Source organism: Phaseolus vulgaris, chromosome 2, assembly GCF_000499845.2.
Source record: "Phaseolus vulgaris cultivar G19833 chromosome 2, P. vulgaris v2.0, whole genome shotgun sequence".
Classification (NCBI taxonomy): Eukaryota; Viridiplantae; Streptophyta; class Magnoliopsida; order Fabales; family Fabaceae; genus Phaseolus; species Phaseolus vulgaris.
Window position 1 is genome coordinate 39589516 of NC_023758.2, and position 17360 is coordinate 39606875.

The 17360-nt window shown below is 30.3% G+C and overlaps 3 protein-coding genes across 3 annotated transcripts; 1 reads left to right on the forward strand and 2 right to left on the reverse strand.

The window, feature by feature from the left end:
• Positions 1-5367: 5367 nt before the first annotated feature.
• On the reverse strand, positions 5368-7291 carry LOC137809485 (protein trichome birefringence-like 3). Its single transcript, XM_068610592.1, has 5 exons — positions 7223-7291; positions 6204-6390; positions 5829-6087; positions 5531-5702; positions 5368-5412 (listed from the first exon to the last, which is right to left on the reverse strand). Exons 1-5 carry the CDS (start codon positions 7289-7291, stop codon positions 5368-5370), a joined length of 732 nt encoding a protein of 243 aa, XP_068466693.1.
• Positions 7292-7459: 168 nt separating this feature from the next.
• On the forward strand, positions 7460-8360 carry LOC137809764 (uncharacterized). Its single transcript, XM_068610847.1, has 3 exons — positions 7460-7501; positions 7580-7681; positions 7758-8360. Exons 1-3 carry the CDS (start codon positions 7499-7501, stop codon positions 8250-8252), a joined length of 600 nt encoding a protein of 199 aa, XP_068466948.1. The 5' UTR covers positions 7460-7498; the 3' UTR covers positions 8253-8360.
• A 4282-nt stretch (positions 8361-12642) lies between these two features.
• LOC137811997 (uncharacterized) lies at positions 12643-16652 on the reverse strand. The gene is made up of 2 exons (XM_068613865.1): positions 16119-16652; positions 12643-13153 (listed from the first exon to the last, which is right to left on the reverse strand). Exons 1-2 carry the CDS (start codon positions 16401-16403, stop codon positions 12986-12988), a joined length of 453 nt encoding a protein of 150 aa, XP_068469966.1. The 5' UTR covers positions 16404-16652; the 3' UTR covers positions 12643-12985.
• Positions 16653-17360: the final 708 nt, after the last annotated feature.

The window sequence follows — 17360 nt, forward strand, 5'->3', positions numbered from 1 at the left end:
AGTCATTTGGTTTAACTTTGATTACCTTCTTGAGATGGCTAAGAGGTGTGGAAGGTCGTTCTTTTTAGTGCGGGTAGTTTTTGTTTGGTAGTAGGATGCTTATTTCGGGTAGGGAACCTTTGGGGCAGCCTAAAACCACATATTTCTAGTTTAGGAAAATATTATGTTTTTTGGGCTGTGTGGAGTGCATACAGTTTATAATCATATGTAGCTATTCTGGTATTTATGTAGAATAATTACAATATTATGTGGAGATAATTGATATGTCTCTTACTCTAGGAAGGGAAAGGTTTTACTTTTGGTGCAGATATTGTTTCTAATTTGAAGCTAAATAAATATGTAGCTCACGGAAAATTGTAAATTGGTGAGGAGGAAGTGTAAGTGCAGGTTGAAAAACCAGTCATCAAGAGATTGGAAGGAACAAGAACATCAATTCATTTTTGTTAAGAGATATTTGGAAGATGTTGTTGGAATATTGCATGAGACCACAAAGTTTTGTATGGAGGTTGTATTAGATTATTGATATAAAACGGTTGGACCACTTTTAAAATGTTGTTTTTAATTTTATTAATTATTTGTTAAAAAAAATTATTTAAATATAAATAATGTTAAAGAAGTCATATAAATTGTATATATTACATTAAAAAAACTTAATTATATTATTAGGTAGTGCTATGTACTTTTAATTCATATAGATTAGTGATTTATTTTTATTATTTTTTATTTATTACTATGTATGTAACAAAGTAATAATTCAAAATATTGAAATTTTAAAATATAATTAAGGATATAATATATATATATAATAGAGATATGTTGATTATATATATATATATATGTCTATTTTTATGTAAGTTTTTATCTTTTATTTTATTTATTAGTTTCACTTTGATTTTTTATATTTTTTTAGTGTTATGTTAAAATATTTTCAAATATATATATATATATAGAGAGAGAGAGAGAGAGAGAGATTAAGTGTACAAATTCTATGTCTTGTTTGTATAAATTATACTCTAATATAGAATATAGTTTATAAAACAAACTAAAATATGAATCATTTAATTATTTTGTTATTGTTTTTTAATTTTAACAAAATTTAAAATAATATTTATGAGAACATAAAATTATAATTTACCAGTTGGATTAACAAAATCTACTTTTATGTAAAGTTATTAATGATATAATATTATTTCACTCTTTCCATTACTAATAATGTTAAAGTATATTACATCCTTTATACACATCAGGACTATTTCAATTTCAATTTTAATTAACCATATTATGTTCTTTATCGTTCAATGACAAACTAATTTTATTGTCCAACCCTAAACAAGAACAAAAAAAAAATAATATACCTTTTACTAATATATGTATTTGATACTTAATCATTTGAAGAATTAGCCACACATTAACTACTAATAACTACAACCCAACTTTCAATGCGAAATATAAATCCGCTTAATACTTATTCATACAAATTATTTATAAATCAATAAATAAAAATCTGTTTGAAATTATAATGAAGTTGTATTAAAATTAATAGTAGATTTTTTTCAATATTCTTCAGCTAATATTTGAAGTATAGTTGTTAATATATTTTTTATTTGTCCATTTTGATTTTCCTCCCAAACTTTATCTTTGGATCAAAGTTTCATCCTAAAACTAAAGTGAGTTATGCACATGGTTTTGCATCTCGAGGCCTGCTAACCCCAATGGTTCACTTTGATAACAATTTTTATAGCACACCACCAACAACATTAATTGCATAGACCATGCAACAACACTTTTACAAGCAACTATCCACAAACTTTATAAAGTTCTTGAACTTTGTGTCGTTAAAACTTTCTTACAACAAAGTATGTAATAGAGAAGAAAAAATTGTTGCATGTTGTGTTTGTTTTAGCAATGTGATAAGAGTATTCAAATCATTTGTGTTAATAATTGAGCTAGGTCTAGGTGCTATGTGCAATGGTTGAAAACTTATAAAAAACATCAAGAGTGCATTAACTATATCCAATGCTACATCTTTTAATAAAAAACAGTTATGATTCTAATTCTTTATTTTCATTTGTTAATGAAATGGCTAGAAAAAGCATATTGAATTTGATTTGAGAAAGGAGGGAAACCCATTATAATGGTTGCCTTTATCTCTAGGACAATGTAGATAACTTCATCCATAGTGATAGTGGTCCTCATTTTTTTATTCTAGAAATTATTTTATGGTGCTATGGATATATGAACCATTTTGGACACTTTTTTAGGTTTCATCCTCTCAAGCACAAGAGACAAAGAGCAACAAAGTGAAGAAGGGATGACATGGTTATGAAGAAGGAAGGTGTAAAGGTCCAAATTTCAAAATTCAACCCTAAAGAGAAACAAAGTGATTCCATGATGATCAATAAAAGAATTATTTAACATATTTCAGTGCTTTCATGATTCTTCAATATCTGCCTCCACTGAAATTCAAAAGGGTCAGGTTTTTATTTCTCTTTGAAATGCACCCCAAGACAATAGAGATGCTTTGAATAATTTTTTTTTAGTACCTAAAAACGAGAAGAATAAAAGAAATTGTAAGTTAAAATTAATTTATACATAAAATTAAAAAAGAAATAGAGAAATCAAGTATTGAGAGATAGCTTAACACTTTTTTGGAAATAAACCAATTGAGAGATAGTTTAAGGTATTTGGAAAGTGGATATTAATATGATTTAACTTTCAATAATCTATTTATCTCAAGCTATCAAATATATATTCTTCATTTATAGCTTTAGATACTATTCTTTCAAAAAAAAATATTACTATCATTTCGCAAAAAACATCTTTAAGTTCTCTTTTAGTGCTTATGTGGTGTAAAATCAATCAAATTAAATTACAATTACACTTTTAAAGAAAAAGTGCATATCCACCTCAACGTGTTTATTTTGAACTTAAGTATGATAATGAACTATCTTTATGATTGATTTATTATTATCATAAAGTTTCATTAGCGTATTCCATTTATCTTTCAAATCTTCTAAACCAAAGTAGTTCGAAGATACCTATTATATTTTTTTTTCATTAAAAAAATACTGCAATCCCTATTAGAAAAATAACTTTTAATAATAGTTGAAAAAAATATATAATAAAAGGTTTAGAATTATTATCATTAATAATTCTGTCATTGTTAAAATTCACACAATATACCATGACAATTATAATTGTCAATTGTTTCATTCACATACAATTCCTCATGATAGTTGTTATGTCTCGTGTAGTTATATATTTTTTTTTACTTTTGGAGCAACTTTAGATAATAGTTGAAGATTTGTACCATAATCATTCGTAGTATGTGTTTTTTTATTTTATTTTTTTTATATATTTCTAAACATATGCATTCAAAAAAATATTTCTAAACATATAAGTAATTATAAATCACAATTTTCATAACAAAAAATTATACTCAAATGGTCCAACACCATTTGAAATTAAAACATAATTAAAGATGTGACTCACTATCAAACAAGTTATCAATGAAAAAAAGTTATAGATAGTACAAAATAATATCACATGAAACTGGAAAGATTTATTAACAAACTCATCAAAGACTTTAAACTTTCCATCCCATAATACCTTCAAATCTTCAATCAACAAACTCATTACATTTATTTCATCTCTTGGTTGTCTCTTGATCATAGGTCATCTTAAAGAACATCATGCATTAGTCTTCATACATCATTATAGACGAAAATTATAAATAACTAGTAAAATAATTCATAACTATGATTAATACCTAAATTATCAAACAAATTCATTCCATTTGTAACTAGTACAAGTCTAAGATTTCTTGTCAATGGTTGACTCGCCAACATCATCAATTTGATTCATGCTTGGCAAATTCAACAATTCACTATATTATATTTATATTGTATAATTTTTAAGAAATTCATCACAAAGAAAATACTCATTAATTTCATCAATATGCAATCACTACAAGAAAATAACAATTTAGTCACCGAATTTAGCGACCGAAAATTAGTGGTCGCAATTTGCAACCGAAATAGCCACCAAATACCCGTAGTGTCAGATCTGCGACCGAAATAGCGACCGACTGAATTATTTATAATGTTAGTTAGTTTTGCGACCGAATCCGCGACCGAATATGAGAGTGACAAAACCATTGGTCGCTAAAGTGGTGGCTGTTTCGAATAAATTGGGAAAAATATATCTGCAACCAAATTAGCAACCGAATATGTTTATTTTTTAGCCACCGATTTTATTTCGGTCGCTAAATTTTATTGCTTTTTTCTGCCACCGAATTAGCCACCGATTATGTTTACTTTTTAGCCACCGATTTTCTTTTGATCGCTAAATATAAATGTTTATTTTTGCCACCGAATCAGCCACCAAATTTATTTAGTTTTTAGCCACCGATTTTGTTTCGGTCGCTAGATATAATTGTTTATTTTTACCACTGAATCAGCCACCAAATACGTTTATTTTTTAGCCACCGAATTTCTTTTGGTCGCTAAATATAATTGTTTATTTTACTACTACTATTAATAATAATAATAATTCATTTTTATTTTAAAAAACTATACAAGGATCACACACACTTTTGAATATTAATGAGTACTCATCCGTTTAAAAAATAATTAGTTGTATTACTGGTTTCTTTTTCTATTTAAAAAATATATGTCAAATATATTTGTAATTTCTTAAATTTAAATAAAATTTATTAAATATTCTTTTTAAAATATCAGCTCAAATAAAAATTCTAAATAAAATTACATAAAAAAATATTATTATTAATAAAATTAATACTTTAAAAAAAGTAAATTATGCTATATAATTAAATTTAAATAAAATGATATCTTTAAAATAACTTTAATTTTATAAAAATAAATAAATTTTTAGAATTAAATTGTAAATATTTTTTTAATTATTAAATTTTAATTATTAAAATATCCATATTTACTATCATGGATATTTAAATATTTGTTTTTAATTTTACACAAATGCTATATTTTTTAATATTTTTTAATTTGGAATTTGTTTTTTTTTTAAGCTTTGGAGTTATTTGGAAGTGCAGGTGCTCTTAGGGTACCAAATACCCAAAATTGCTTATAGGAGTGAAGAAAGGTGCGGAGGAAGCTGCAGCGGTGGTCGGAGGAGGAGGAAGTTGCAGCGGTGGTCGGAGGAGGAGGAAGTTGTAGGTGATGGTCGTGGTGCGAACGGAGGTACGAACAGAGGCGAACGGAGGTGTGAGCGGAGCCGAGCAGAGGCTAACGATGCGAGCAGTGCGAGCGAACGGTATGCTTGTCTTTTGGCTATATGATTGATTGAAAATAGCTACCCCTAGAGTCGTATTCTTTTGGCTTTTTTCTTTTCTTAAAGCTTCATCTTAGTTCTGTCTATTGAAGTGAAACTCCAATTCTGATTGGAAAACAACAGCAAAAGCATATGTAAAACTGCATCTAAGTTTTGTTCTAGTTAATAGCTGTTTGAGTTGAGTAAACATATTTGACCTTCATTTCAATCAATATATCAATACCTTGGCAGTGAAGACCGAATGAACTCTCCCTAGTCTCATAGATTTATGCTTATGAGGTATGACCCATTCTACCAAGCAGACAAAAGACTCCCACTGGTTTCTTTGCAGTGAATCCCCAACAAATAGCAGTCTTTTCCCTTGAAGCTTTCTGAGGGCTAGCTCTGGGTTGAAACTGCAAAATATAGTCATTTTGGAATGTAGTTTACATAAACTAATCATACATGTATATGATAAAAATGTTTATATACATAAAGCAAGTTCTACAATTACAATTGGCAAGTTGGAGTGAGGAACTTACCGTGGCAAGGTGCAATCTTCTGGCTGCCACTCCCAGTGACGATAGTCAGAATCATTCCTCCCATTCTTGACACAAGAAAACTGTCTATCTATATATGGGCAGCTTATGTCAGAGTAGAGAGGCGTTACTGAAGAGTTAAACACCCATTTCCCATTGGCAACATTGCACTCCTCAAGGTCAAAATCAAACTTGTCATCAATCCATGATGATGCATTCACAATCACAACCTCTTCATCTGCCTTTTTGTCACCTGCTAGGACTGTCATTGTATGATGAGATATAATTGCATTAGAATCAAACTCATAATAGATAAAAACATAAGAAGGCAAAGATGAGGTGAGGTATATAGTTGTGGCATATGAGAAGCTGACTTACTCGACTTTGGTTTGGTGATTTGTCTAGGACATGGTTTGAACTTGAAATGGACTTGGAAGAGAGGAAACTGAGTCTCTCTGCATACAAGATAGCCACAAAAACAAGAACGCAGGTTGTGATGATAATGATGGGAAGAGGAAGCTTTCCTCTGGCTTGCAACCAGTTTGAAATCCCTAAAATATCTAACCTACCATGACATTTATATGAATTTAAATTAATAGACAGAAACAGAATATATAAAAGATAAATTTGTCATAATAATAAAAGAAATATCTAAAACTACTCAAAATTTGAGTAAGGCAAAATCTTATAAATTTTGACATGTTAGAGATGTAGCGGGCATGCAGTGAACTTGTGAGCATTAGGCATGTGTCCTAAAGACGAGTGAGATTATTCTGGAGGGATAGAACATGTAATTGGAGCAAGTGTAACAATCAAGATTGCTTCAATTATGGGGTTTGACTGGCATCACATATGAAGGTGTTGTTCAACGGGTATGCTATTGTTTTGATTTTGTAACTCACATGCTTGGGTTTGGGACATATTACATGGAATGATGTTAGAAAATAGAAGGGGATTAAATCACAATATTTGTTTTTCAGCTCCCTGAAAATCTCTATCATCTTATACGAGTAAACTTGAAATTAAATCCAACCCAAAATTTTAAAATATTATAAATATGGGTCATTCTTTTGATTGATCTTTTCAATTCAATGTGTGTCTCACTTGCCATTCCAACATATAATCATTTTGTGTAGACTATTGCAGTTGGAATGAAATTAGATTAGTTTTGGGAGTTTATCATGACTAGATTGTGCAGATAGTATTCTGACATTTGTCAGGTTAAGGAATTGTTATTTTCTGTTTCTAGTTTGACTAATAGCTATTTGGATTTCAGTTGATAGCCACAAAATTTGTCCTCAAACCAAAATTAGGACACATTCCAAGAAAAAATCAATACATTGTCAATTAATGTGTTGTTTTGTTTTTATTTCCCTTTGCTTCTAACAACAGATAACCAGAACTAGATCTTTACAACATCTGAATGTTGGTGGTACATTTATCACGGATGAATCTCTGTTTGGCATTGCAAGGAGTTGTCCAAAGTTGGAGGCAAGTTATAAGAACTTGAATGTTAGGTTTTTGTGTTCAATTATTGTCCTCCTTCCATAACAAAAGTGTTATTGCCAGAATTCCAGAACAAGAGTGCTATTGCCAAGGCGAATCGGGCTGTTGAGAAGGGAGGCTTAGCCTACTGTGGTGGTTCCATATCTACCGCAGCTCACTTTGAGAAAATGGTAATATTATTATATTTCTTCTCTTTCTATATTTAATTTAAATACAATCTATTATATCTTTTTATTGAATTTATGTAGACTAAAGAGCTTGAACGACAACCAACTGCTTGGGAGGTTGTAGAGAGAACAAAGAAATTGAAGACTGGACAATGGGTCAATGACAAGACTCGCGACCTTGCGGTATGTTTAAAATTTGTTATAGTTTAATTTTTACTATATGTTTTCTTCGCAATAATCAATTTGACTTCATTTTCAGGAGAAATATAAGAAACGTCGAGAAGAAGCCCAACAACAGCAAATGCTTGAAAGCGCATCTTCGCAAAACTCTCATGTTGCCTCTATTGATGACAATGAAATATACATCGATGTTGTTGGAAGTGGAAATAAAAAAGGGAATGTCTATGGTCTTGGTGTATTGAGCAAAAGGTTTAATAGTTCAACAAGTGCTCACTCTGCTGCAAGTCAAGCTCCAGTAGTCCATCAAATAGAAGAAATGCGTGAGATTATTCAAAAGCTAAATTATGAACTTATGACAAAACGTGTCAAGGAGCGGACACTTGAAGAAAAGATGGAGCTATTGATGAAAACTCATGAAGAGCAAAGTGAACGCATGCGCAAACAAGATGAGAAGATGCAACTCATCCTACAACACATTCAAATGAATAATCCCGCATCAGGCTCTTCAGATCCTACTACCAGTGGACATCATAAAGGAGACCAGAGTAGAGATGACAGTTCAGAAGAAGATTAGTTATATGTTGAATTATATCATAGATTTGACTCTTTTAACTAGTTTTCAACAGTTTTAGTTGTGTAGTATGATTTACCTTTAATTTGAGCACAACTTCTTCTTAAACTATGTATTTGAAGTTCATTACAGTTTAGCTTGATTGAATTTTGAGTATCTTTATAAGCAGGTTTGAATTTTTTTATAAAATGGTCAAAATACCATTTTAAATAGGTATTAATAATACAAATAAAAATAGCCACCGAAATTGATTTGGTGGCTATTTAGCCACCAAAATCAAATCTGTCGCTGTAGAAGTCTCCATTTAGCCACCAAAAGATTTTTTTTTAGCGACCGAAAATGGTGGTCGCTATCACCTTCTAATTCAGCCACCGATTTAGCCACCGAAATTTAGGTAGCTAATTTGGGTTTTGAATTTCTGTGACCAAATTTTCTGCGACCAATTTAGTCACCGAAATTTCGGTTGCTAATTTGGTTTTCGAATTTTGGTGACTAAATTTATCTGCGACAAATTTAGCAACCGAATTTTCGGTTGCTAATTTAGTTTCTAAATTTTGGTGACCAAATTCCCTGCGACCGATTTAGCCACCGAAATTTCGGTTGCAAATTAGCGACCACTTTATAATTCGGTCGCTAACGGCTTTGCGACCAGGGTTTTCGCTTCCATATTTATTTGGTGACTGTTTCGGTCGCAGATATGATTAGCGACCGATTATAGTGATTTTAGCGACCGAATTTTGTGGTCGCTAAAAGTGATTTTTTTTGTAGTGAATCTTATTCTATTTAAACAATTCACGCAAGCACACCCTAAATCTTCATGAATCAACACTAGTATAAACATTACGTTGTACAAACTGTAAAAATTGTTCTAGCCTTCTATCATTCTTATCGATTACATGTGCTAAATTAATCCAACTTCTATTTATAACGTCGTTTTGTACATATATGGTATCCACATTTAAATTTTTCTCACCATGCATGTTTTCTCGTTTTTTTAAAACAAATGTGTGTGACCTTATTCCATTCAAGAAGATTCATTTTTATTTGATTAGTACACATATTTTAATAAACTTTCTTATATATATCAAAAAATTTGGTAGCCTTCACATTGATTTTAAAGTCACAAGAAATGAAAGTAGTGATATGAAATCAACCACAATCAATTATGCACCCAAAAATTAACACAAAATGCAATGAACCAAAATTTTATAAAATATATAAAATGTTGATTAAACACGTGTACCAATGAACTATTAAAAATGATTAATCTTCAAAAACTATTCAACCACACAATTCAAGATGCATTACAATATTTATGACTACTACCTCCTCTTATTTTTATAAAAAAGCAAATCATAAGGACAATTCAAATTGTAGGTGTAGTACACAAACTTTTATATTGAATCTCAAATGAAAAACTAATATTCACTCAATGTTAAATATATGACACAAATATTCCAAATTTTTTACAGCATAACACTTCAAATATGAGCTTCCAAAACATAAACAATATAATTTGTTGGAGTTTGGACAACCCCCAAAAAAATAGTTGTTGTTTCTCCACTTTTGAAGGTGGTTTCGAAAGAATCATCATTGAAAGTGGTTTGTTACAAATACAAAATTTTAAAAATGTTATTGCGCCTTTTATACTACAGTTATTAAATATGACACAAATATTCTAAATTTTTTATAGTAAAATACTTCAAATATGAGTTTCCAAAACATTAACAATACAATTTGTTAGAATTTGACATCCCTTGACAAAATAGTTGTTGTTTCTCCACTTTCGACAATGGTTTTCAAAGAATTATTGAAAGTGGTTTATTACAAGTACAAAATTTTAAGAATGTCATTGCATCTTTTAAACTACAATTATTAAGGAACCATCGTCGAAAAAACATCTCAAATTACTATATTCAAACTACCTAATATATTTGTTTATCCCTCCAAATTCAAGATTTGTTTATAAAATACTACTATATCTTAGCAAGATTTTTCAATGAATAACTGATCCTGCTGAATTTACATCATTATTAGTTTTTTGACTGGTTTATATCTTATGTCATGACCTAAATCTCAACTCCAACATAAGAATAAGTCTTAAACTTGATTCAATATGCTAATTGATTAATTAAACTTGATTCTTAAAATACATTATCCAAACTTAAGTTTAAAAAGTTGGGTACATGAATACATGTATGCTAACAAAGAGGATTCATATCAAATTCAAGAAAGGTACAAATTCAACAAATTCTTATTAAATTGGATCAAGTTAATCTTCAACTCAACTCATTTCTAACCCTACTTATTGAGTTACAATATTTCTTTAAAAAAAAAAAAGTACAATGTCATATAATTGATATTTAATTAATATTTAATCACATAAAATCATCATTGGCGAAAGTCTAAAATTTTTTTAGGTGTGTATAAGTTGATCAACAAATGTATCATTAATACAATATCTAAGCTTACTTGGAAAATTTAATTAATCTCTTAGTCAAACATTGGTTCATCTCCTTATCCACCATTACACTTTTGTCTACATTATCTAACTTATGACTTATGTTAATATAACAATTAAGAAGTTTACATGTTGTGTAATATGTCTACCACAAAAACAAAATAGCATATATTTTGTTGTTGTGATATACATACATTTACATTGTGTTTGGATAGAGAATTCTAAAAGGATAATCCATTTTTATAGAGAATTTAAAATGTTTTATGGAAAAATATATTGTTTAAGTAAATAATTTCACAAAAAATTGAAGTTCTAGAATTTTATTAGAGTAATTAGATTACTTAAAATTTAGAAAATTATAAATTTGACCTAAAAAGTAAAATATGCTTAAATTGATTTATTATCTTTCTGTATTCTTTTCTCAAATCAATTTCGTTGGAACATGATAAGTCTAGCTAAGACCTAGACATTGTTGGTTTAACTTATGTGTGAGTGTCAAAATATCAACAATATCAACATTGTTTTTTTTATAAAAGTAGCTGAAAGTTTTTTTCAAACTAAATTGGACTGTATTTATTTTTCAATGAACATCATCATCAGATTCTTTTATTGTTGATTTTAGACGATAGTTATTTTCCAATCAATATTAGTTAGACCTTTCTTAATCATCATTAATAATGTCAAACAGAATTCTTTTTATTTCAACTTATGTCGATTGATTTTATTTTTACTTAATGTTAGGTAGAGTTTTTTTTAATCAATATCAACTAGAATTTTTTATCAACATTAATTAGAATTTCCCAGCCACTAATGGTTTCAATTGATGCTAATCACAATATTTACATTGTTATGAATATTTTTTTGTTGTTGTAGACAGATGTTATTTTTAGTTCGATATTAGTTAAGTTCTTTTTAATGTGAACTATATTTTCTCAATTAACATATGTCGTATTTACTTTATTGTAGATAGTGATTACTTTTTTTATCAACAAAGCTAATGTTATTCTTTATGAATAATAAATTATGAGGAAACCTATCATAATTTCCTTGCCCAACTATTCTAGTTTAAATTTAGAAGCCCTGATACTAAAAGCTATAAATAATTATCAGGTCATATTTTAGCCCTAAGACAATAAACCTTTCAATTTATTAGGTACTTAATGTAACTTAAAAAGGTACTAAATAAAAAAAATATGTCAAAAACCAAAAACTAATTTAAGTTTTTAAAAAATATTGAAAGATCAAACAAGTAGGAGTAAAACATAATGCATAATATTATCATGTTAATTATTGAAAATAACAAATCTTGAAAAAAAAAATGACTAAATATATTAAATGTTGAGCACTTAAAATCAAAAGTCAAATAGTTGTGACTTATAAATTATCGTATCGGATGTTTAAGAAGTAATCTGATAATAAAGGTTGAAGTTTAAGAATTTATTTGACATTCTAAAAACTTGTTTCGAAAATTTTAATTTTAAAGATTAACATGACAAACATTTTAATTTTTTTTTTTAAAGACTAATGTCTTACTTGATTTGAAAGTGATAATGAAATAATAAACGCAGAGAAAAAAATAAAATATGACAAAACCTGTGGGGAAAAAAATCATTATTTAAGAGACAACTTTTTCTATCCCCACACATTATTACTGTTAGTAGTGGAATCATTCTTGTCATTTTCTATACCACAATGGATATAAAAGAGAACTGAACTTTGTATTGTTATATTTAAAATTGTGTCGTGACTCCAGTTGAACAATATTGATCTACCTGTAAAGTTTCAATAGCCATCAAATGCACTCGTAGTACCATTTCCAAGTGAGATGATTCGTTGATCTTGGTTTACCTCACTTTCTATTATTAATTACAGTGATATGTTTCTAACATTACTATATAATATGAAGATCTCATGAGGAAGAAGCAGAGAGGATTTACCCAATTGATGGGCACAATATTCAATCTATTGATAATTGATTTACAAAGGAAAAACCCCCCTGAAAGCTTCATTATGGGTGGACAAGAATTGGGAAGACACATATGGACAGAATTGATGTTTTACTTCAAAGATGGATATGATATGATATCTAGGTGCCAAACCCAGTTTGCCTAAAACTAAATCCTATTTCACATGTCATAAACTGTAAAGAGAGCTCCAGAGGTAAAAATGGATGGAAGGTAAACCCCAAGAAATAGTCTACTCTTCACAGAAAATGAATCAAGCCCTTGATTTGATGCAGTATGCAGAACTTTGTCTATATTCATATCTCTCAGACTCAAGTGAAAGTAGTAGGGAGGGTGTTGGAAGAGGAACAAGGTAACGTGTTATGCTGATGAGAAGGCCAAGAAATCCGTTCTGGACAACATGGAGCAGGATGGGCAATAAATGTAGGAATCTCATCTCCAGGCATCAGAACTGAAACCCCACTTGCATATACACTCATCTGAAAACATTACAGAAAACCAGGATGAAATTCATGCATAATTAAAACAAAAATGAAAGTTATCTCCAGCAATAGATTAATCAAATTATGGGATTGATTGAAAGAGTTGTATTATGCTACAACTTAAGTTAATCAACCAGGCTTCACATATTGTACATTCTAAACTACAGAGAAAAGCAAAAAATGCTCATTTGTTGCTCCATTTATGTCTAAGGATGTGTTTGTGTACTAAATTGAGTCAAATACAGCAAGTCTTTTTACAAAATAAGTTGTCACAAACATGACTGAAATTTATTGAAACAAGTTAAAAAGAATCACAAGTTATTTTTATAGTTCAAATAGATTATGTATAAACTCTTCCAAACACCCATTAAAAGCATTAGTTTTGGCATCATAATAGAATAAAATGTATTATCAATGAACATGTGAATTCTTTAGGGGCTAGCCTATTTACAGTATGGAATAGTATAGCTGGTGTTTATACACATTATGTATGTAGATATATAGTAATGCAATAGCTGCAGAACTATTTTCTAGTTAGACTTCTCAACACAAAAAGCAAATTCAGCAAGAAGGACTAGTCCATAAAAACGGAAGACAGTAGCATATCAGAAAGGAGAAAACAATTGATTAATACTTGACATTATCACCCCTTTTAAACAGAAGATTCGACCAGGTTAGTTGATTGTGACAACTTTACGATGGAAAGAAAAGAATGGAATCAGTTAGACACACAATGTCAGTCACAGCCAGGCAGGTATGGATCTAAGATGCAAGCATACAGGGAAAGTGAATTGGTCAGTGTCATTCATAACGTTTTATAGAAAAAGTGGCTAAAACAATCGTAGGTAAAACAACATAGAGCCACCCATATTGACTATTGTTGCACAGAGTTTTACTGTGAAGTTGTTTGCATCCGATGCTAAACTTATAAACCAAGATCTAGCGAGTGAATGATTAAATGTTACTGTAAGATTCACTCACAGAATCTTTTCCTAGACGCCTAGTGGCCCTCACTTCTGTATATGATTAAATGAAATAAAGTGAAAAAAACAAAAGCATTTATATCATAAATTTGACAAAACTGCATTATGAGCAAGACAATGAAATAAACATACACATGACACATTGATACACAGAAAACAAAGCATAGCAATTGCCTTAATTTTAAAAGTAAATGTTCTGCACATGTAAATAACATTTTGATACCTTTCAATAGTTAGTTATTATTAGAGGACAGGGGCACTAGTTAAAGAATCACTATACAATATTTTTTTTAATTAAAAATCACAATAAGATCATATTACAAAATACTCTTTATTCTTTATTTTTTAACCGGGTATTTGAGTGTCTCTGATAGATTAACAGTTCAAGAATCACATGCTATATGTCTACCTTTCTGTGTGATTCGTCTCCAATCCAATTTCCTTCAGGGCCTGGTTAGTTACAGAAATGTGAAGCTAACTTTTATATAAAGAAAATTCCAACACGGTCTCTGACTACTATCATTTCCATAAACAATAAAAAGAATCCAAGTCAGAAGCCAAAGTGCGTGGAGCATTTTCACTAAAGTCCATATTCTGTCAACTATATTCCATTAACACCATACTGAGATCCTCTAAGTTGATGAAAATGCCAAAAAAGAAAGCTATTAAATCCGTTCTGGATTAGTTCCTTTCAAAATAAAAAATTGAATTGGTTGATGAGGAAGCTTTTCTGTCTAAAATCTAATTGGCCAATACTAGAGAATCATTTAATAGTTTTGATAAAGGTGAAAGAAACAAATCCATCGGAGACAGTGTCTCAATCAAGTTGTGCCCTACTACCGAACTGAGATTGGATAAGTAGGTGGGTCCAGCGTGTTCCACCGAAGGAATGGCACAAGGCAGACAACACAATTGTTACATGGTACTGGTTCATCATAGGATGCTACACTAGACTACATTAAAAACGAAATATTAAAGTGGTATAAGCCAAGAAGATATATATGTACAATAAAATACGATATACCATGTGGTTACTTTATTTCTCTGTTGGCATAAAAGACTAGCATTGAAACGTTGACCAACTGTCTGAGACCACAAACACCGGCCACACACGGTTTCATCAAAGATTTTGGAGATGCTGGAGAGGATGAACAACAAGGACAATGTGGGTCTTAGCTTTAATCACAAAGATTTACAAAGACTCGTGGCAAGGGACCAGGTGTTGAGTAGAATGCTTCCACGCAGGACCATCTTCACATAAAAAACTTACAAGACAATACAGTTCACTCGCGAATCATAACGAAGATAATTGACAGAACGTGCAAATGCAGAATGAAATCAAACCAAAAAAAAAAACTGGTGGGGTTAGATAAAGCTATAGAGTTCACTTTCCAATGAAGAAAAAAAAGGGTTGTCAGAGCTAAACTCATATTTGACTGAAGGGAAGTTGAGGATTAATATTAAGCACCACAGCAAAATATTAGACCATGTCCTTACCAAAAAAAAAGTATAAACATTAAACATTTGAAGAGAACTGAAGAGTAAAGCCACTAGGAAAACCTCTAAAGGAAGACCGACATAGTTAGAGTCTCACATTCGTTGCAATATTTACAACCAAATTGGTAAATATAAGTAGGAGAACTTTTAAAAGTGAGTTAGACTCAGGTCCAAAGAATGAACAAGAAAACATAAAAGATGGTGGTGATTAAGATGATAGGCACAATCACAAACGTCTAAGAATCAAAACCCCCATAAGAAATTTGTTAAAAAAAACAAGAAGACTGAAAAATTTCAGAAAATCCCAAGATCCAGCATTCTTTGAGCAATTAAGTGAGGAAATTATCCGAGTTAAAAATTACATAAAAAAACACGAAAATGAGAAAACCCACCACAGAAAAAAAACAACTTTTGGCACGAAAAGGTGGAGACTTTATCATCGGGACGAGGGAATTTGAATTTTTTTTATTGATTTTACTTACTTTTGGTGAAGGGTGAGCGAGCTTCGAGGAGAAGCCGATCTGGGCTTCGACGTCGCGGGGGCCGGGGCGGGCGGCGGGGGAGAGGGGCGGCGAGGTGGGGCGGAGGAACCTCTCAAAAATGGCCATGACTAGGAACATGGAGATAAGAATTGCGGTGGCGACGAAGCCGAAGGAGACGGCGTTGACGGAGCTGTCAAAGTTGGTCCAATGCTCGTCTCTGTGGACGTTGAGTGGAGCCTCAATTGGTGGCCACCCGTTCGCATTGGCGTGGTCCCCCACCACCATTTTGGTGCCGATGAAGCTTCTCTTGTCTTCTGATGCTATGCTGTTTTAACCATTTTTGGTGTTTGACCAAGAAAGAGAGAGTGAAGTAACAGCAGTGTGGGAGAGTGTAGTGAAGTTTGGCAATGGAGAGAGTTTCAGTGTTAAGCAATGCAGAGAGAGAGCGAGAGAAAGGAGAAAGCGAAGAAGTGAAGTGAACTTGGAATTTGGATGAACCTCTCTCTCCTTTTCTTTATATTTCACAAATCCGATAAAAACAGAACCAAAAACCTCTTTCACAGTTATACCATGATTATTCATTTTTCTTTTCACTTTTTCTAATGAACCTGTTTAATCATTAATGATGTCTTCCCTCTCGCAAACTTTTTTTTCTTCTTTCGGTCTCCCACATGAGAATGTAAATTACAATCCTTTAATTACTGGACACTAAGATTGTTTTACACGGATTAAAAACAGTGAATAAATAAAAATATAATAATTTTATTAAACTGACTTTATTAAGGTCTTTAATATTATTAGAACTTTAAACAAAAATTAATTATCCTTAAATTAAAGATAGAAGCTCTTAACTAACATTAAGCACACTGCTTTACGTGCTCTAATATCATTATTCTATTTTTACCGGGATATCTAATGCAGTTATTCACATGAATTTCAATAAAAGAAAACTATTTAAAAAAATTTAAAGCACAGGCTAAAAACATCTAAAAGCTAAAATAGAATATATTTTTCGTTTATTATTGAATAACTAGAAGAAAATTATTAAAAAAACTTATTTTAAAAATAAAAAATAATTAATTGTTATATTAATTAAATTATATATTATTTTTAAGACAACAAATTATTGATATTAAATTTAATTCATATTATTGATAAATAACTTTTAAATATATATTTAATTAATTATAAATATTTTAAATATTAACTTTAAAATTTGAATAATTGATTATGGTATTTAAC